At 46.4% G+C, this 20,780-nt stretch overlaps 1 protein-coding gene across 8 annotated transcripts in view; it reads right to left on the minus strand.

The window, feature by feature from the left end:
• The window catches only part of CACNA1I (calcium voltage-gated channel subunit alpha1 I), a 149,539-nt gene that overhangs the window by 38,319 nt on the left and 90,440 nt on the right, over positions 1-20,780 (minus strand). For 6 of the 8 annotated variants that reach the window (XM_040559040.1, XM_040559051.1, XM_040559019.1 and 3 more), the window contains 5 exons: positions 14,870-15,029; positions 12,574-12,889; positions 11,821-11,913; positions 6,354-6,660; positions 4,545-4,948 (listed from right to left, as the gene is read on the minus strand). In XM_040559040.1, coding sequence (XP_040414974.1) covers positions 4,545-4,948; positions 6,354-6,660; positions 11,821-11,913; positions 12,574-12,889; positions 14,870-15,029 — 1,280 coding nt within the window. Of the gene's footprint in view, positions 1-4,544; positions 4,949-6,353; positions 6,661-9,144; positions 9,274-11,820; positions 11,914-12,573; positions 12,890-14,869; positions 15,030-20,780 lie in introns of those variants that run through there. The other 2 variants (XM_040559056.1, XM_040559061.1) reach the window with 2 other exon arrangements.

A 20,780-nucleotide genomic window follows, 5' to 3' on the forward strand; every position in this document is an offset into this window, starting at 1 on the left:
AGAATAGATTGGTTTAGCCATCACACTGGGAGAGAAACTTAAACACAACTCTGGGAGATAAGGATTGGGGTGAAGAGGGTGGCCTGAAGGGGAGAGAGCCCAGGGGGTAAAGCATGCCCAGAGCCAGTGTTTTAACCAGTTGGTTTGCCTGTTCTGCCTCTTTCCAAATCCACGCAGCTACCTAATTCAGCTCTCCATGGTGCTAAATCCTTCATCCCTATCAGTATGGATCAAACACTGGGAGTATTTGCATGATTCAAGTCTTCAGGACTCCAGATGAGTGATCAAAAACTAGAACTGGGGCAGCAGAGAGCAGCGGCTCAGCCTTCTTTTTTTCCCCTTTTCAGTTTCTTACTAATTAACATTAGAATTCTTATCTGAGATTAGACTGAAAATGTAATTAGCTCATTATCTGACAGCAGCCAGAAACTCCTACACTATCAGAAAAGTTAGGAATATGCAGACCACCATGAAGCCACTGCAGGAGGAGTTTCTTCTAACCAGGACTAAATTGGCAACTGTCTAGAAACTGAAGAGTGATTGATGTAATCTATGTAGACCAGCCCTACCAAATTCTACCTGCACGCCACTACCCTTGAAAACATGACAGAAAAATTCCATACAGATGCCTCTCCAGTCTGTCCATTTTTATACATCATTTCAAAGTTACTTGACAATAATCAGAAAAGTCACGGAAATCAGCCATGAAACATACCAGCCAGCTTTTACTTTCTCTACTCACCACAACCGATGCAGGATTTCATAATGTTTTGTTATTCCCTAGTTTTACAAGACTTAAGTGATGTCGTTTCATCCACCACCCTGGGGAGACTGTTCCATCATTTACTAAATGTCAGTATGATGAGCTGGCTTGGACACTTGCTGAATGTTTCTGACAAGCAGCAAATAGCAAAAAGAGAAGCAATAACTGTAAAATATGAACTAGTGGATCCAATAAATGCTGGTATAAAGGGAAATCATGCAGGCTAAAGGATATGAAGGTGCCAATTCACAGGACTGGTCTAGTTGGGAAACGTGATCATCTCTTGATCCACACCTCATAAAGTATTGATCTGACGCACAAAGAAATACTGAAAGTAGATCCTACAGGAGAGAAACCAAGTTACTCTGTATTTGTCTTGCTGGCTACTAATGGCAAAGATGTGCAAGTCCAACAGACCATTTAAAGAAATGCATGAGAAAGGCAGCCTGGGACATTCAGCTGGGACCAGCCTTTTATCCTCATGCTGATTAAGGGAAAAAAGCAAACAGCACCAGATCCTCTGCGAATACCAAAAAAATAAGCTTATTTAAATGATCCTTCTGGACAGCCACAAGCATTTAATATCTCGATTTTCTACACTGGATTTTAAAAATAAGCACTTCCAAGCAGAAGCAGATCTGAAAAACTGCAGAAACTATTTCAAGCAGGACAAATCTTGAAATGATGGATTTCAGCTTGTGCAATGTCCCAGCAATATCTGAAGACCTAATACTGAGGGTATTGCATGGTATAATGCAATGATGGATTTGTATGAACTTATCTATTTGCAAGTGATAACTTGTGATAAGCTTAAGGATTAAACATGACTCATAGCAGACAGTTTGTCCCAAAATGAGTTGATTTCCCTCACAAGAAATGTATAAGGAGGTGGGAAGGTGCCTTGGCCACACAAGCAGGACAGGAGAAAGAACTTGATGGATGAGACAAAATTTAAGGTGATTTGGATGCAGGTAGAATGGTTTGAATTGCTGAGGTTAAGTTTCCTGGCAGGAAAACAAACAGAAAACATTGTGAATGTTAAAAATGTGAATTGTAACAGAATCACAGAATGACTGAGGTTGCAAAAGACCTCTGGAGGCCATCTGGTCCAACCTCCCCTCACTCAACACACAGATCATTTAAATTTACATTTTTCTTTCCACTGGTCAAGGCTCAGGAATTGAAGGCTAGACTTGCACACTGGCTCTGCCCTCAGGATTTCTCTGTTTCTCAGCCTAAGCCTTGTGCCCAGCTCCTGCAGCCTCTCTCCCCCATTACCCTGGTGGTTGGTGGGTGCATTGGTCTGTGGGACACCTCATCCGTATAGTCCCTGAGGAAGTGGAGCAGCACAGAGCTGATGGATGTGCTGTGAGCTGTTCACAGGACCACTCAAACCTGCAATGCCTTCATACACATTCCTGCCGAGACAGATATGTCCCAGTGAGAGGCTGGGATTGTGATCTCTCATGCACCAGAAAATCAAAGCTCAAGGGGTCTCCATTCCCATTAGCTCTCAACTGGAAGAGATTCACATGATGAAGTAGCTGAAACAACAGAAACTACTTCAGTCATAAGATGGTGTCATCCCGCAAATCATAGATCTCTGGGAGCAGAGGGGTTTCCTAGACATTTTTCTATGAAAATTTGTGTTTCTAGATGGAAAAGTATCAGGAAAAAGAGAGAGGAAGGAGAGTAAAGGAGACAGTGAAGCACCAGTCTGAGATATACCAATAGCAGGGCTTGAGAAAAAATCAAAAACCAAAGGGAAGTGCACACACATGCCTCTGTGGTTTTGAGTTAACTGCAGACCAAAAAATGCTTGGAATTAATGTTATGAACTACTTTTTTATTTATTTTTTATTTTCTTGTACCAGGTAAACAGGACTCAGCACACACATTTTAAATAGACAGGCTGCACGACATTTTTCAGTTATGATCAATGCGGTCGACATCTTTTTTTCTAGTAGAAACAGGCCACAGGGCCGTGAGCTTTTCCTAGGTACTTATGGATAAAAAGTGGTAGCATAACTTTAAGGATATGTCATTAATAACCTGCTACTAGAAACCCTGAGGCTGCAGGCAGATCCTGCTCTGCTGAGGGCTGTACAAACACAGCAGAGGCAGCCCAGAAGGGCTTAAATTCGCATACACAATAGCCAGAGAGTGAATTCGCTACCTCCAGCTCAAATACTCTTCTGTTAAACTCTTAATTCACGCAGTCTCCAATAACCCAAAATGAACAATGACTCTCCCTGCTTGGTGCTTGCATCTTTAAAGCATCAGTGGGCAGTTTTCACATTGTCCTGGGCTTCAACCCTTAGTCATCTTTCTGCTACGTGATAAATACATCGCTCTTTTTTATCTGTTTTCATGAGTCAACCCCTCCAGCCTCTTCTTCATTCTCCTCTTCTCTGAGCTCCTGCCAGTATTTTTCTGGTACTGAAGCATACAGAGCAGTTTTGCATTCTGGGATCAAATTAAGGTTCCCCATCCTCTTATCAGAAATCAGCTGGATTTTGAAAAATGGTCTAATGCTTGGTGTATGGGTGGGATCCAGACATCTGGGGCTTCAAATACTGGCTCAGCCACTGTGTTGCCTCAAACAGGGAAATTAAGATGCTCTGGGTTTCAGGATATCTCTATCCTGTTACAGCACAGGGCAAGTCTGAGTGCCTGCTTAAACCAGTCTCACTACCTTGTCTCATTGCTACCTGAGACTGTATTCAGGGCCAGAATTTGACTTGGCTCTAAAGCTCCCTGATGCAATCAGCATCTCAGCTGTGGACCAATCTCTTATTTTTGTGATCTTGACAGATATGTGGGGTGAATCATGGCCACATTCAGACTGGTGGTGTGGATTTGAAGCATAGATGTACATCATAGACTCCTTTAACCCGAAGTGCAACAGAGCTACCAGCCAGCAATGCAGATGCAAGGTCATGGACATATTTAATACCCTCTCAAGACTGCTCTGCACAGAACAGAGTAGACATAGCCTCTGTTTCCCAGCTGTAAAATAAGGGCACACAATCCTTCTCCATCTCACAAGTCTGTCATTAGGATAAAGTGCACTGCTGACTCAGAGCTGCCTGAAAACTATTGGCACGAAAGGCAAACTTGTGCCCACACCTTCTGTCTATGCCTTGACCTATATCTATCACTTCTTGCTGTGAGGGCAAAGGAAAGGCTCAAGCCATCTTGACTGGATGGTGCTAAAATGACTGGAGGTGGGAGGTGGTATCTTTCCTAGCCTTCTTGTGCAGATAGACTGTGCTCAGGCATCTCTTAATTAAGCTGGAAAGGCTAGCAAGCTGATGGATTTGAACTGAGATGCTGGTGAAGTGCCTGTGACATTCCCAGAGGGCACATTAAATTAACCAAATAGACTAAGGATTCAGTAAGCTAATGAAGAGAGAAATGAGAGAGAGATGAGGAAGATGGAAGAGGCAAGGGTGAAGGAGAGAGAAGCAGATGGAGAGAGAAGACGGTAGAAAAGAAAAACAGAGCTACAAAAGTGAGAAGGGATGAGGAAAAAGAGGGACTGAAGGGAATTGAGTGGAAAATACATGGAGGCAGAAAAAGTGATTAAGTGCAGGGATAGGGAAAAAATGACCCTGCAACATCCTGAGGCTTTCTCAAAGCCATGCTGGGACCATCTGTGCTATGGCCTGGGGTCCAAATTGCTCAATCTCTGCCTCCAGCGGGTTGCACCTGCTGCTTAGCCAGGCCATATCCCTGAGCACAACTCTCCATTCCCCACCGCCCACCCTGCACGTCTTACCTGCTCGTGGTGCTCAATGCCCATGCTGATGGTGTTCACGAGGATTGCGATCATGATCCCACGGTTGAAGTACTTGCTGTCCACAATACCTCGAAGCTTGACCCTCACTTCCCGCCACATGTCACTGCAGAGCTTCAGCCGTCCACCTTCTTCCACCTCCTCCTCCTCCTTCTCCGGTGCTGAGGCACCCTGGTCCCCTCTGCTGCCCTCTCCCTCCTCTTCACTGGCTCCTCCGTCCTCCTGGTCTGAATCAGCGCTGCCCAGGACAGAGAGTCTTCGGGATGCGTCATGTTCCCCCCTGTGGCATCGGGGACAGTTGGTGGGATCAGAGGTTGTTGTCACAGCAATGGGCTGGACCAAGCCCTGAGGAGGGCAGTCAAGAGAGTTGTGCTGTTGGCAAAGCCCTGGGGAGAGAAATGATTGTGCTTAAAAGAGGAAGTGTTGTTTCCTCCAGAAAAGGCATTCAAGCTGGGCACCTGTTTGGCTTTCGGGTTTTTAGACAGTGTAACAGGGCTTTTTAGCTGTAAGGATGATTAAACACTGGCAAATCATCTCAAGGGCAGCAATAAAAGCCATTGCCGTTGGGTGCTTTATACTGACTGGCTGTGTCACCAGAAGGCATGGTACTGTTCATCTGCCAGTGATTAGGCTCAGCGGGGGTTCATGTCCATCAGAGGAAGAACTGTTTTGTCTGATGCAGAAATCATAGCTTGAGACTCAGTCACTTGTATTAAGTGGGAACTGAGGGAAAAATGATCATGAGGGCTGCCTTTGGCCTGAACAGACACAAGTGGGGTCCAAGAACCCAGACACTGAGCTGAACTCTCTAAATTAGAGATGCTACAGTAGCAAAGCATCTCTAGAAGACAGAAGAGGTAGCACAAGAACAGTTCTTCCTGATAGTCCATGCACTCTGAATCAGAATGATCTGCTGACTTCAGTGAGAAAACCAAGTTCCCCAAATCTCCAGTCGCACCTGGAAGATCAAATGGACACTTGTGGGAATGAATCAATTAATTAACACAGTGCATGAGAACTGCAGAAATCTTCTCAGCAAGTAAAGAAAATGAAAGACTGAGTATGCAAGACTAGCTGAAGGAAAATCTGTCTTTTTGCTTGTTAACTGAGAGCATTTCTTACGAAAGGCATCATCAGGCAGTTAATACTAACTCTATAATACCATTTTTACATTCACTTTTCAGGCCAGGAATCCAATTTAAATGGTATCTCATGTCTAATTTTACACAACAGGATGTGTTCCCATCAAGAGAAATTGTCTCCATTGCCCTTGCACGTCAAACTGACTTCTTCAGTGTTGCTCTTTCTCTTGGCTCAGGGGACACCTTACTGCAGTTCTACTCCCTTTTGCTTCTCTCCTGAGGTCCCATAGCAACTCAGTTTGGGAGGAGAGAGAGCTCTAGGGGACCAGCTGTATCACCCAGCCCAATCCTTAGTCCCACTGCCTCATATTTCCCTAATACGTCTCTCCCCCAAACTGCCATCACTCCCCTGCTATACCAGACCTGGAGTCCTTTCCAAGACTCGGTCAGTGTCTTTAATGTTGTCACAATTTGTTTTCAGATCTGCGTTGCCTGTTAGTCACCCCAATTTCCATTCCCACTTATGCTGATTACCTCCACCTTACTGGTCTGGCGCACTGGCCATAGCTCCACGCTCAATGGCCAATGTTAATTCTAACTCTGTGCTTTGTAGGCAAAGATCCTTTGGCAAGCTAGCACATGGAGATGCTCCCAGTTATGCTCATGTTTCCACTACCGACATCTCCAGATTTACCCATACAATCCTTACTGTAGTGCCTCTGGCTTTTCCTGTTCATCCCTAGCTTGGCATCGCTTGGCTCCACGTGGCCCTGGCGCCGGCTCTGTATGCTGTTGTACAACCCAAGGGTGCGGCGTTTGGCTTTGCGCACGATGTGGCAGACATATTGGAAGATCTCCTCGTAGCAGTCTCCCGGCTCCATGTAGCTGGCGACAGTACTGGAGGAGAGGTACCGGGCCCGCTGCTCCTGCATCAGCTGGTGCTCCCGCTGCTTGGTCTCTGAGAACTGCGTGGCGATGACCACCAGGCACAGGTTAATCATGAAGAAGGAGCCCACCTAGTAGCAAAAGAGAAGGAGGGACAGGCGATGTCAGTGTGAGCAAGGATATATGGCAGGGGGGAAAGAAGAGAGAGGAGGGGAAGGTGAACACAGGAACTAGAGCTACCACCAGTCTGCATATGGAGATGGGATTTCAGGAAAAGCCAGGATTGGCTGAGCTTGTTTTTGGGAACTCACTCCCTGTTGTTTCCCTGCAGAATTTAGAGCTCTGAACGGAAATTCGGGAAACACAAATCCTAATTTTGGCTCTTTTGGCAGGGTTTGGGACCTTTAGCAAGTCATGTAGAACTTACCTACAAAGGGTTTGATGAAAATTGGACTTTTTCTTTCCCTCTCCTTTGTGTTAAACAGAAGATGGGAAACAGAGGATTATTTTGGTTGCTTTATCCTCTTCTTGCTCATTTACTATCGGAAAAATCATGCACTGTCATTTACGGTCTTCAACTCTTGGAGGACACGTCAGTGTTCTTGGGGCATTTTATTTATTTCTATCATTTACACCATAAAGGGAGATGGCACTTTGCTGAAATGAATGAGCTCTTGAAATTGGAGTTTACAAAAACTAATGACTTTGAGAAGGACTCTAAATAGTCTGTCAAAACAGTACTTCTTTGCTCAATTTCTATTCTTCTGATTCTTCTGAGACCAGACATTTTATAATTGCTCTTATTTTACTTGTCCTCCAGCCTAGGTGGATTTTCCATGTCAAATACAAAAACAACCACAGCTCACTCCACCAGTTTCTCAGAAATGAAACAAAAATCCCAAGTTCTTGCTATTGTCCCTACAGAAGCCAAAAAGTCATTCCACCAAAAGGTGGAATTATTTTTCAGGAAGTACCCCAGCTTGTACCTACCCAAGTACCTACCCAAACAGCCTTCCCCTCAGTGCACAGCCCTTGCCACTCTCCACACAAGCTTGTCTCCTTGTAAATCCCTTTCTCTTGCACACAGGTGCCCAGCAGCTCCATCCTCAATGTAGTGGTTCTCAGTATTTCAAAGGGGAGATGTCCCTGCTAGCATCTGAATAAGCCTTTGAAACATGAAGCCCTTCCCAAACAGATTCAGCATAAGGACAATAAACCATTTCAAAATAATGGGCTTTTTTTTTTTTTTCCTCTTCCTCTCAGCACCCTTCAAAGCTGTTCTAATTCTGTTTCCCTTCATCACTGAGCCCTTCTCAGTGATGAAACCTATTTTCCCTTCAGCTTCTATACGTGGCCTTGAAACGAAAAACAATGCCTCATTCGGATCCCTTCACCTGCCCCCAAGGAGTTCTGTAGTCCGTGATCTCTTACATGTTTTCACTGCTGAGGGTATGACTGGGAATCCGAATTCTCGTCCGATGTGCTCCCTTGCCCTCTTTCCCCTCAGCAACACATGACCCTCACAGGCTTTGTGTGTTCAGTTCTCTCCCTCGGCTTACCCTGAGTGAGGCAGGGCTGGGAGCTGGATACCTGTTGTGCATTTCTGAAATGCAAATTGTGACACTGCCTGGTACTTCCAAAGTCTCCACAAGCAACAAACGACTAAGACACTCAACACCTTCTCTCTAGGAGACAAGCAGAGAAGCTGAGGGCAACAAGATGCCCTCAGCAGGGTCATACTTTAAGCATGGGGCTGAATCCTGAGGGGGGGGGGTCAGGTTTCACATCACTGAGCTCTGTTCTTGCAGGAAATTGTTTGCTGTGATCAGACGACTGAAAAGGGGAGGAGTGGGAGGACTGGGTATGGAACTGGCCTCCAGTCCTTGAACCTCTTAGCTAGAACATCAAACACAAAAAAGCTTTCTTAATCCTTAAGGCACAAGTCCACAGACTAAAGATCTGCTGAGCTTGTCTCTGCCTCCCAACCAGCACTATGACAGGAAAGGTCCCAGATGGCTTGTGACTGAGCTATCCATCTCAGCCAGCTGAGCGGCGAGACTACAAGTGTCTGACATGGAGTCAGACAAAGTATCTGACAGAGCCAGAAGGAGACCACTGATGCAAAGCCCCGACACAAGGAGTCCTGTTCAGTCCCAGGCCTGAACTTTGTACTGAGTTGTACTTTGATTAAGCTGAATCCTGGCCTTGTTCAGCCTAAGGCTTGATCCCTGTTTCTACAATATCTAATAAAATCTGACTGGTGCTGGAGATGATGACTTACTTGCCCATTATTTTTCTTGTTTATTCTGGAATATCCAACTTGTCTTCCAAAGCTCACATACGTAAGAACAGGGCACTTCCAGGAGGCCTAAGTGTTGCAATGTGGATGCAAACGTGAGAGTTCAGAAGAGCCTGAAGGTTTCTCTAGTCCAGGAGCAACACCAGTGTCCAAGTAGCTGAAGTGGTGACACAGAGAAAGCTAGACTTCAAGCAGGAAGACCCAAGTGGAGCACTGACACAAGAAGTGAAAGCAGGCCTTCTTTAATGCCACCTCCCTAGTCTCCAGCAGAGCCAGAAGCTGTCTACAATTTGCTGAATACACAAAATGTTTTTACCAGGTTGCTCTGTAAAGACCACTCAGAGTGCCAGGGTCAGACGATGCTCTTCCCCTCAGGGACCATGTCAGTGCAGGACTCCTAGAAAATGCTGGGAATGTATCCGGGTGGTGGAGCCTTCTTCCCTCCTTATGAGCCATAACAGGTAATGCCCTTACACAGGTGTTTGAAGATATTGCTGTGAAGGATGGAGAAGTCATAGATTAAAGCATAACTCTAAGGAGTTGTCTGTGGAGATCCAGCCCCAGAAGAATGAGTTCGAGCCAAAGCTAAGAGGTTTGTCGAAACGCAGAGAGCCAAGACCTGAAGTATGACTGTCAGAGCAATCCAGTTTAGAAAGCCAGGCCTTTCAACCACAGAGAAAGAGGGCAGGATAAAGGCCACAAGGGCTGTGCTTCATAAGACTTGAAGAGGAAATGTAATTGCTATAAGAAGAATTGGAGGGAAAATGACAACAAGTGACAGCAAGTTCACGCTGTGGTTTTGCTAACTGCTGCAACAGCACCCTGGAAAGATGCATTACATGTGCAAAGAAAGTAACAGAAATGCTAAATCCTTTCTTGGTGTAATTCCACCAAAGGCAGAGGAAATATCCTATCTAGCATAAGGCTCCTCTGTTCTGAGAAGTCCCCAGAGTAAGTCGAGGTTCGTGTGCTCCCGTGTTTGGTGGAAATAAACCTACATGGCTTCTGCAAATGAGGAGGGCGTGTCTAGAAATGTCAATGACACTCTGCAGTAAAATCTCAGGTGGAGGGTTTAATTGAGGGTTTTCAGCTGCCTGCAAATTCAGAGACAAAGTTTGAGTCACTGGAAATCCACATGAGATGAGCCAACTCCGGAAGGATGATCCTGTTTCAAAACCAAAAATATGCTGACAGAATTTACGTAGTTTGGAGCTGGGGCCGGAGGGGGCAGGTTTTTGGAATTGGCCCATAGGAGATCAGTATGCCCACCTCAAAGCTTGAACACTGACTCAACACAGCCCTTCCTGGCTCTGGGAGAGGCTGTGTGTGAGGCTGGGAGTAAATCCTGTGCTGAACTACTCATTATGCAAATATGGGTATCTGGCCATGCTCTCAAAGCGATAATGCAGGTAGGTCCTAAATATCTGTTGCATGATGGGAAATCTGAACAAACAATATGGGAAATTATTGTTTTCTGGATTCACAAAAAGCAGTGGATGATTGGTTTGGCTCTGGAGATAGAGCTGTGAGGAGCTCCCCTCCCATCCTGTGCAGTCATATTTCTAGACTGACTTTCCTTGGGACTCTCCAGCCCCAAAGTAAGAGCAGCACTCTTCAAAGTGTATTTCACTTCTGCTCTCCTGGCTTGTGTTTCAGCCCAAGGAAACAGGTCACCTTTCTGTTCGTCTCTCCTTGTCTTACCCTTGTGCTGATAGAAGACCAGAAGGGAGGGAGAAACATGGAATACCATGAAGATTCATCTTTTTCTTAAGTTCTCTAACCTGAATGGATCAACAGATTTTTCTTTGTGCTACTCCCCATACATACAGGCTACAGAATTTCTCCCAGAAATTGTACTAGGGTTTGTTTGCTCTCAAATCCTTGCATGCCAATCTGAATTTAAAACAGATCCTGTGCCAGGAAAGTCTGTTAATGTTACTGGGTGGCTGCTTCTAGAGATCTGTTTCTAGGAGGGCATGACCACATAGGACAAGTAGTAGGTGCAGAGCAGAATCTTAGCCAGGTCCATTCAACAGTCTATCCAAATGCATGTGGGCTTTAGAGATACATACCGAGGTCCTTACTGGCTAAGTAACACCTACCATGTACGGACCGAATACTTCCCATAATACATCCTAGGTCTTTCCCTTCTACTTTAGACTTTGGTCCCCACATAGGAAAGCTGCAAGTCTTCAGAAACAAAGGAAATGCCTCCTTGTTAGAAACAGGACATTCGCTCCAAAAAAATGTTTTTATAAGTGGGAGGAGGCCTGAAGAATGGAACAGACAATGGCATTGTTTTTCTCACCTCTCCCTCCAGGCACAGGCAACAAACGTCTTTACAACAAAACAATCACCTTCAACCTTCACATGTATAAATCCACAGGGCTCAAAAACTGCTTATGAAGTTCTCATCACTGACACACTGCTCTCCCCTCCATCCCCACCAGCCACAAGTGATCTCACACAGCCAGTTTATGTTGGATTGATGACACTTTGGGAGCAGCAGCTCCTTTTTGTTCTCAGAAAGGAAGTAATTCAGCATGACAGACCCTGAATCTGACAAAATCTGAATCTGAGAAATCCAGGTGCTGTCAGTAGCCATAAAACAGGAATGATTCAAGAGTGTCAAATGTGCAAAAGACAAAATAGGAGAAAAGGTGCAGAAATGGTTTTCTGTACTTTTGGGCCTACTGTTTTGAGGAATTTACTACGAAAGAAGATGTTTGGATGAACACATCATCCTACATTGGGTATTGATTTTCTAGGAATCAATCCTGAGCATATTCTTTGAGCAAAAGAGAAGAGCCTGACTAACAACTATGTGATCCCGCCACAGACTCTTGGTGAAAATCATTGAACTGGATTCCTGAGAGTCCAAGAAGAAATCCAGGTACAGTAGTTTGCTACTCAGTATATGTGTTGACCTAATGCCTGACCTTTTGTAGGCTCTTAGCTTGCAATGCTGAGACTCATTGAGTCTTATACTTACAATTATCAGCAAGATAAAGTAGATAAAATTATAGAATGAATGGGCATCCATCACGTAGTACATGATCTCCACCCACCCTTCCAGTGTGATCACCTGCAAAGACAAGCAACAAAAAGAGAATCAGGAGGGAAGTGGGCTTCCAGAGTTCATTTATCAGTGTACACAGGCAGATACTGGCGAGTCTGTTGCAAACCAAGGAAGGTGAGAAATAAAAATTCCTTTCAAGAAGGCCAAATTTCCATTCCAGGAAATCAGCATGGTATTGCTTGGTGACACTGGCATACTGTCAAAGCCTGTGAGATCATGCTAGCCCACAGCAGGAATATTTCATTAAAATAGTTCATTTCCCTGGATCACAGCGGGGGAAAACCTGCAGCAGTGTCCTGTCCCTTGGACTGGACACTGCGTACAGCCAGTGGAAAAGAAAAAAGGCAAGGATTTTAGCTCCCATCTGCAACAAATGCTGGGAATTAATAAATAAATAAACACATAAATAAGAGACTCCTTTGCTATAATGATCTGGATTGAAAAAAATAAAAATAAAACAGGTACAAGTCAGCCTGAAGGATGCCTAGAACAGCTCTGCATCCCTACCCATCTTCAGGAACACTCTATGCGGTAAGCATTTGGTCTCACTTTCCAGGATAGTTGCAATGCCCCTTTCTCTCTGCAGCTGTATCACACCCTGCAGAAAACATCACGGGATCAAAGAAAGACTGAAATGGAAAAAAAATAGTTGATCTTTGTTTTTACCTGAAATATCACAATCCAGGCATACCCAATATTGTCAAAGTTGATAGCACCCTTGTGCGGGTTGGCGTTTCCTGTACGGCACACGTTGTAGTACTGGTTCCAGTTGACACACATGCCACTGATGTTGAACTCTTGCCGGACTGAGTTGTAATAATAATAATCGTCCTTGTCCAAACAACACTCATGGCCCCGCTCCTTCAGGGGCGGGATCTCGTGACAGCCCATGATTCCATTGTCTCCTGACAGCGAGCAGATAAAGGGCATTTCATCATCTTCCTCAGGCTGGTAATAAGGTGGGAGGACAATGTCACCTTGTCTGCAAGGATAAAAAACACAGTCATAATCTTCCTGCAGCAGATGTTTTCCCATCAGTGATATTGGTGGAGCTTGGAGCTGGTGGAGCTGCCATTCTGACAGAGATGGCACTGAGTAAAGGATTTCCAGGTTTATTTCTTCATATTTATGGAAGCACAGGGCTCCTGGAAAACAGGGAATTTCCAGGGGTCTGTCCCCAGTTTTCAGAGGTTTGTCCTCCGTTAGAACACCCCAACCCAAATTACACAATCTGCTTGCATGGAGATGGAGAGAAGCTGAAATGCAGACATTTGCATTCTGATCACTCTTCCCATTTGCATCAAAGCTAAATCAGATGCAATGATATTAAGGAAGTTCATCAGGCTTTAATGTGATGTACTCATGTATGTAACTGTTGATGGACAAGTTTTATAACATTTGGCACCGAACCTTCTGTACTTCCAGAAAAAAAAAAAAAAAAGAAAGAAAAAAAGAATCCAGTTTATGCATAATTAAGATTGCTCAGCTAAGCCTTAAAATCAGGAATTGCAAAGTTAAAGTTGACTTAACCTTAATTTTGACTCTTCTTTGACAGTTGGCATTATGGGTATAATGTTTCATGACAAGTTCACGTGCTTTTTCCCAAATAACGCAGACACCTTCCAAATGCATGAATAATTAAAATCATCTATGCTTGCCTAGCTGGAGATGAGATAATGATAAGGATATATGAAAGGTGGAGATTTAAAATTTTCCATTAAACTTTATCTGGCACACTTGCATTTCTTGCAGTGCTACAATACACAGCTTTCACATTGCATGAATGCAGACTCTTTCTCCATGTGTCATTGGAAGGGGACAGGTGTTGATGAAAAAGGAAAGAGAAAAAGCCTCCGATTCTAAGCTAACTGGGACTCAACCACAAGCTTCTGTCATTACACATCCACGTCACTGATGAACTAGGTGCCTGCAGACTTTGTTTCTCTAATAATGGTCAGTCAAAGATTATCCAGTATCTGTCACTTTACAGGCTGTGGCCCCAATTCACTTCTGTTACATCAACTCTGCTTGGATTTAATTACACTCATTAAAGTACTACTACTGTGATTTACATAAAGGCCAATCATCCTAAACATCCGTTTCTCCCCAAGGAATATATAAACTCTGTAAATGGCTGTTTTAAGTAGCTCCTACTCTCCAACCCCATTGCTGTTCTGCAGATTGCATTTTCGCACTTATTTTGTTTTCCCAATTTGAGATGATCTAAAGCTTCAGAATTGTTTAATCAGTTTAAACTGATCTATGGCATTAGCTTTTTTAAAGCAGTCTAAACTGATCAAAGGTCTGGAGTTACTATATGGTTTTAAGAAGACATTTTAAAGCTGGAGATCAGTTAAAGCCAGAAAGTCAACAGGAGGAGCTGTGCTTTGCTCATGGGGAGGGTAATTGGAAAGTTTGCTGTGGGCAGGAGCTTTTCTACCCCACTGCTTCCAGGGAGGAGGAGAGCTGTGTCTGCAGGTTCCCCCGACCCCTCCAGGATGAACCTCAAGACACCTGTAACCAACTCCTGTGTGGCTCCGGGCTCTTTGCCAGAACTGTGCCCACTTTTTCGTGCATCTGCTTGTTCCCTTCAAGCACTCATTCTTCTGGGAGAAAGACAACATGGCTGATGTTTCTGAGTTTCAGCTATTTCTGGGAGGAGGAGCAGAATCTGTGGGCACAGCTGTAGGAGACCGCTACGCTAACTTATGCCTAGCTGAATCCCAATGACCCCAGGCATCTGTGTACTGTGAAAATGGGCTGAAATCCATCTGCACCTGCCTTTACCCTCCCTCCCTGTTCAGTCACTGCAAGACACGGCCAATATTCTGCACCATATTCCCCTGCAGCTGTTTGGAGGAAGCAATACACAGAGCCAGGCAGCGGAAGACGAGAGAGCAGGGACGGGGAAAGAAAAACACCCTTGGAAGAAAAGAAGGGACATCACCTCCCAAGCACTCACATTGTGAAGTTCTCCTCCATGAAGCAGCGGTTGCGGAGCAGCCCAGCCCACAGCTGCACCCCGATGATGCCGAAGATGAAGAAGACAAAGAAGCAGAGGAGGAGGACGTTCCCCAGCATGGGCAAGGTGTCCAGGAGCAAATTCACAAGGATGCGCATGCCTGCGGGGGGGGAAGAGAACCAGAAGGAGCAAGTGTGGGGTGGATGGAGAGGGAGAGAAAGGGAGAAGAGACAGGAAAAAGGAGGAAAGGAAAGGAAAAGAAAGGAAAAAATAGGAGACAGGAAAAAAAAAAAAAGCCACATAAAGATAAAAAGCAGAGTGTCGGAAATTAATTACTGCCCCAGTCGGGCTAGATTTATGATCGTTGCCCTTTCTTGTCCTAACCTCCACTGACAGGCAGCCAGCAGAGCTGCTGTGATGCCACGATCTCTTAACCCTAGGCCTCTGTCTGCAGCACCGAGAAGAAAAAGGAATAAGGCTTTCAGCACCATCGGCCATCTGATTGATATTTCCCCCTCCCCCTTCCTGCAGAAAGGCAACCGAGTGAAAACTCTATCCCAAAGGTGCCCAGCAGCTCAGCGACCCCATCCCTCAGATGGCTCAGACCGAAAGTCACCCCGGTTTGATGACTGCACACCGCAACCTGGGAGAATTGCACTGACGGTCCAAGGCCAGCCTGCCTAGTGGGATGGACATCTCCAACACACAAACAACCGGAATTAATTGGTCTTCTCGGTGGCAGTCTCATCAAGGGATGGTCCTGGAGACCACACTCTCCTCTCTTGGCTAGTCACCCTTCCCCAGCATGCCTAGAGCACATGGGTAGTGGGCACAGCCCAAAATGCTGTTGGCACAGCACCTCTGGCCAGCACAAAATCCAAAATCCTCCCCACTTTTTCTTTTGTTAAATCACTTAATGAATTCTTTCTCTGGTTTTATTTCTCCCCCAGCTCTTCAGCTCACGCAGCCACAAGCAGGGGTAAGGACAGACTTGTTTCTCCATAGAGCTAATGACTTTTTCTCTGCTCTCCAGGGATGGTGAAAACCCAGAAATCCTTCTGAGCATCACCGTACCGCCTTTAACCCTGTGCAGTTCTCTCTCCTCACCACCACAGAGGTCTCTCCCCCAGGGGCCCAGAGAGTTCCTTCACTGAAGATGTTCCATGTAGGCCAGCAAATAATTAGCTAATTAGGTATTTATAACCAGTTCATTACTTCAGGTTGCAGAAGGGGAAAGAGGAGCAGAAGATAAGATTAGGATTCACTGACAGCCCTCTGAGGCACAAGTTAATCCCCTTTGTATGCCCAGTGTCAAGTAATTAGCCACATGATGCTGTGCATTAGGCTGCCTCTGTTCCCCAGCTGCTCGTGCCGTGGAGAAGGAATGGAAGTGGTGTCAGCGGGGCACATGCACTGAAGAGAGAGGGAGGAGGGAGCCTGGTGTGGGACATCGGCCTGGTTTAGCTCAGGGGAGAATGTTTTGGGATGGGTAGGAGAGGTGGGAGTGGTATTTGCAGGTGGGAGATGCTTAAGGGTGGATCACGAAGGAGAAGGAACGATGGTGTTAGCTTTTCCAGGGGATGACTAACTCCAGGCTGTGGAGCAGCTGCAAAGCCCTGCTTGCCTGACTGCCCAGCTCTATCTCCAGCCACCAGCTAAGGCGCTTTCTAGACAGCACATCAGTAACTCAGCAGTCCAGCCGCTCGCTGGGGATCGCAGACACGCCATGAGTCACTGCTGGCCCTCTGATCTGTCACCATACAAAGCCCAACAGCACAGGCACCGTGCCCTGCTGCCTGTCTCCGTGACCTCCCAAGCTCTGCAGCAGCGCTCTGTGCATCACTTTGGCTATGAAGCCACACGCCCTCACTGCAGCGCAGCGTGTTCCCAGCATTAATGCCACTACACAGCACGAGCTCCCTAGTGCCCATAAACTGCCCTGGTCAGTACGTTAGGGAGAGCCAAGCAACACAGGAATATATACCAGTGTTGCTATACCAGCAACGCTGCAAGAGGGGGTGATGTATTTCAGAGCAGTGGCAGCAGGAACAATTAGACTGCCCTTCAGCTGAAATGCAGAGCACTTGTCCCACAAGGGATTTCACAGACAAAACACTTGCTGAGCCAGAATTTGCTGATTTTGCAAAAACTGATTTTGTTTTTGTTCCACAAAAAGATGAGTGGCTTGCAAAACTTGCCTGCCTTTCTCTTGGAAGCCTCTTGCCTGCCCATATGTTCTCCCTCCTGACTCTCAGAGGAGGATACAGGACAGCATTGTCCACAGCTCCAGGATCACAGCGATTGCACTCATGCTAGGCACGCTGGGGTACCTGGGCCCCCAGCATCAGGCAGGTGGCCCCAGAGCATGGCATCTTTCCCACATCACAAAGAATTTCAGCATTGGTAGGTTCCATTTCTGAGTCCAAATTAAACCCAATTTTGATTTTAAAAAATCCTCCAGTTGAAAATCATCATCCTTCCCTGCCATCGATGCCCACTGTGGATATGAATAAAAACACTGAACTTACATCCATGCAAACAGCAATTACAATTCTCCTGTGGAACACCTGCCTCACTTCGAACAAAGGCTCTTTTGCTTCCTGCCCTAAAACTGCAAAACAATTGCTTTGGGAACCCATTTTGCAGTCCCTTGGCCCTGAGAAAGGGCAGACTGGTCTGGCAGCCATGCTATAAAGCACCTGCTGCAGATCTCCAAGGAAGGAGGCTCACTGCCAGGCATCTCAATGCTTTCACAGGCAGGAGGGAATCAGCCCCTGCAGAGCAGCACGTTTTGGGGGTCTGCAGAGCCTGAGCAGGTGTCTCTGCAAGTGGTCCTTTTTTCTTCAAGCACTCAAAAAGTGTGGGGGAAAGAAGGAGAAAGGCTGAAGAGCCTAAGGATGGAGCATGGTCATTTACTCAAGACCCTGGCTAGGACTGAAGTCTCCAAAGCAACCAAAAGGCAATGGAAATGGCCAGAAGGCAAGGCAGGGGTAGCAGGATGCTTTTCAGTGCATCTTTGGGTGCATCCTGCCCTGGAGAGCCATGACACCTCTCTTTCCCAAGGTACCTTTGCTGGACAGCCCCCATCCATGGACACTGGTGTGTCCTGTGCAACGGCTTCTAGAACGTGCTGGAAAACTGCTTCTTCAGCAAAGTCCTGCTGCTGCCTCTCTCCCCCTTCACTTTTCTCTTGCTGTGACTACAGAGATCTCATCTCCGCCTTTCCACTGCTCCACAGTGTCCGTGCGCACCTCTCCCAGCCTGCCTCCCCCTCTCCCCACCACTGCCCGTCCCCAGTCCCTGTGTGTCCTTTACCATTGGCAGAGCAGAAGCCACGCTGGCTCACAGCAAGGAAGGAATATGAAAGGGACAATGACCTTTTCCGAAGCAGCCTTTGCAAAAAAAAAAAAAAAAAAAAAAAAGAGATGTTCACTGAAAAGAGAAAGGAAGAGGGACCACGTAGTCCAGAGGAAAAGCAGGGAGGGAAAGCATTGATGAAGCAACATTCAGCAACCAAACAGGCTCCCAGGGCATCAAATATGAAAAGGTTTTGCTCTTCAAGGGGAAGAAAAGCTAGAAACATGAAATATTCATGAGTGCCAGGTGTGGGCTCTGAAAGACCTTTTGTCCTCCCTGCTCACCCTCATGAGGAGGCCAGGGGAAAGGAGAAAATAAAATGACATCTGCTGTGGGCATCCGAGGAAGGATCCTCACAGCCAAGCGTCTGAAAATGAGCCTCAGATAATGCTTCCCTGTTGCCCTGACAGGGGCAGGGAGTGGGGAAGGGTGTGTGATGGGACCTCACCAGCGGACCACTCCTTGTAGCAAGGCTACAGGCATGGCAGAGATGCATTCACGGCTCCAACACAGCAGAGGACATCGGCTGCAGGGGTGAGATGTAGTGGGAGGCAGAGGAGTGCCGGCATCCAGAAGCCCTTCCTGACAAACTCTGCAGATGCTACAGTGACCGTAGCTCCCCCCAGACACTTGCTGTCAGCCCTGATTAGCTCAGCCGTCACAGCTGAAGCCTCCCCAAGCAGGCTCGCCCAGCACATGCCCAGGCAGGGCTAGGGAGGAGGCGAACTCCTGGCAGGTGTGCCTGGCTGCTCACCACCACCTCCCCCTGCTCCCGAGGCACCCCTCTGTTGCTTTGCTTTCTCTCCTCCTGCCTCTTCACAGGAGTGAGGAGCAAGAGCTGGTCTGATTTGTTCCCTAGCACTAACTGCCTCACAATCTGAATGGGGGACCAGATCAGGATGGGGTGAGAAACCCTTTTCCTTTTGCTTTCTTTTATCTCACCCATCTCTGAGTTTTTTGAGTCCTTCCCAAACAGGTTTAGACAATCCTTCCTTTGCTTGGAGTAAACCAGATGGACGACAGCTTAATCCTCAGCACCCATCCCAATTGTATCATGGGCCAAGCCTCCAATTGTCATTTTATCTGGAACATAAGCAAATCTCTTCCCCATCAGTGTTCGTGACTGTATCTGGCAGGACATTTTGCAGAGCACGGAGCCTGAAACCTCTCTCCATCCCTCAGCCAGGCAGCTTGCCCAAGCGTGCCTTCTTTCCTTCCTCCCCTGCCCCAGGACACATGGCAGTCCACCCAGCTAGCACCAGGTTGGCAGCATTTTCCTGTGCGTGCTCCTTTAGGGGAATTGTCAGTGCTGAGGAACCACTCCAAGAGATGGACGGTTGTGCAGGGAGCACGTGGAGAGAGCTGCACCTTTTTTTGTGGCCAGCCCTTGTAGTTAAAATAACCTCGGTTGCACCACTGCCATAGAAGACCTGCCCAGATGCCTGGCCTGACCCAGGTTAAATGAACCCCATGGGGACACAGGCCCATTTGACAGCACAGGGCAGGGAGAGCTCTTAAGACAGCTCTGCTGCTAAGGAGAAGGCAGCTGCCCCAGACACAAACATGAAGGATTGGTTGCATTTAGGAAAAAAAAAAAAGTATTTTCATTGATCTCTCTGTCAGGTTTGTTTTAGCATACATTTGGGCTGGGGTTTTGCACTTGCAGGTGGTCTGCATGATCCATGGTTTAGGAGAGGCACTAGGTCCCTCACTAACACCCCGCTCCTGCCTTGCTGCAAGCAAAGCTGCCTAGCTCTTCTGGCTGGCCCAGAGACCTTGTCCCACTCAGCCTGTTGATGAGTGAAGCTTCAATTATCCAAATCTTTGTCCCTCCTCAGCTTGACCACAGACGCAGAAAATATCAAAGCATGACATTTCCAGCACTTAAAAAGCTTCAACTAGTACAAAAAGCTGCTGTTCATTTTCTCAGCAGCATGGACACATCAAGACTTGCCTCTGTGCACGGACTTCCCTTAGGACCCTGAATCAAGTTCAAGCATTAAGTGTCCTCACTCTTTACCTTTAAAGCACTCCTCAGCTTAAGCCTGAGGTAGCCAAAATAGAGACTAAAGCTCCATGAAAGAATTGGTGGTCAGAACTTCACCCTGCTGGGACAAGGGAGCTCTCCAGAACAGTTTTAAAGTGCAGAGATGTGAGAGAAAGAGCACTCTGAAGCTTGCTCTGGGGCAGTAGAAACAATTCCCTTTGGAGCCAGGGACTAGCACAGACCTCAGTGCCTTTCACTCTGAGAGTACGATACTTAGCAAGGATGGATCAGGTCAGGGCAACGTGGGCATCAAAAAGGAAAGAAAGAAGAAAAGGAAAAAAAAATACACAACGTATCCCCCAACATACACAGAGCTAAAGCAACCACGAAAAAGAGAGCACAAACAAAATCCAAGACAACCCTCTCCAAAACATCCCCCCCCACCTTTTTTTTTTTCTTTCTATTTCCCTTGGGGGGAATATGAGAAAAACACATAGCTAGGATGCTCAGAGCACTGCTGAAGAGTGCTCAGGTGCTAGGACTGAATCTCGATATTCTGAACACCTC

Source organism: Cygnus olor, chromosome 1 (assembly GCF_009769625.2).
Source record: "Cygnus olor isolate bCygOlo1 chromosome 1, bCygOlo1.pri.v2, whole genome shotgun sequence".
In the NCBI taxonomy this organism is placed as follows: Eukaryota; Metazoa; Chordata; class Aves; order Anseriformes; family Anatidae; genus Cygnus; species Cygnus olor.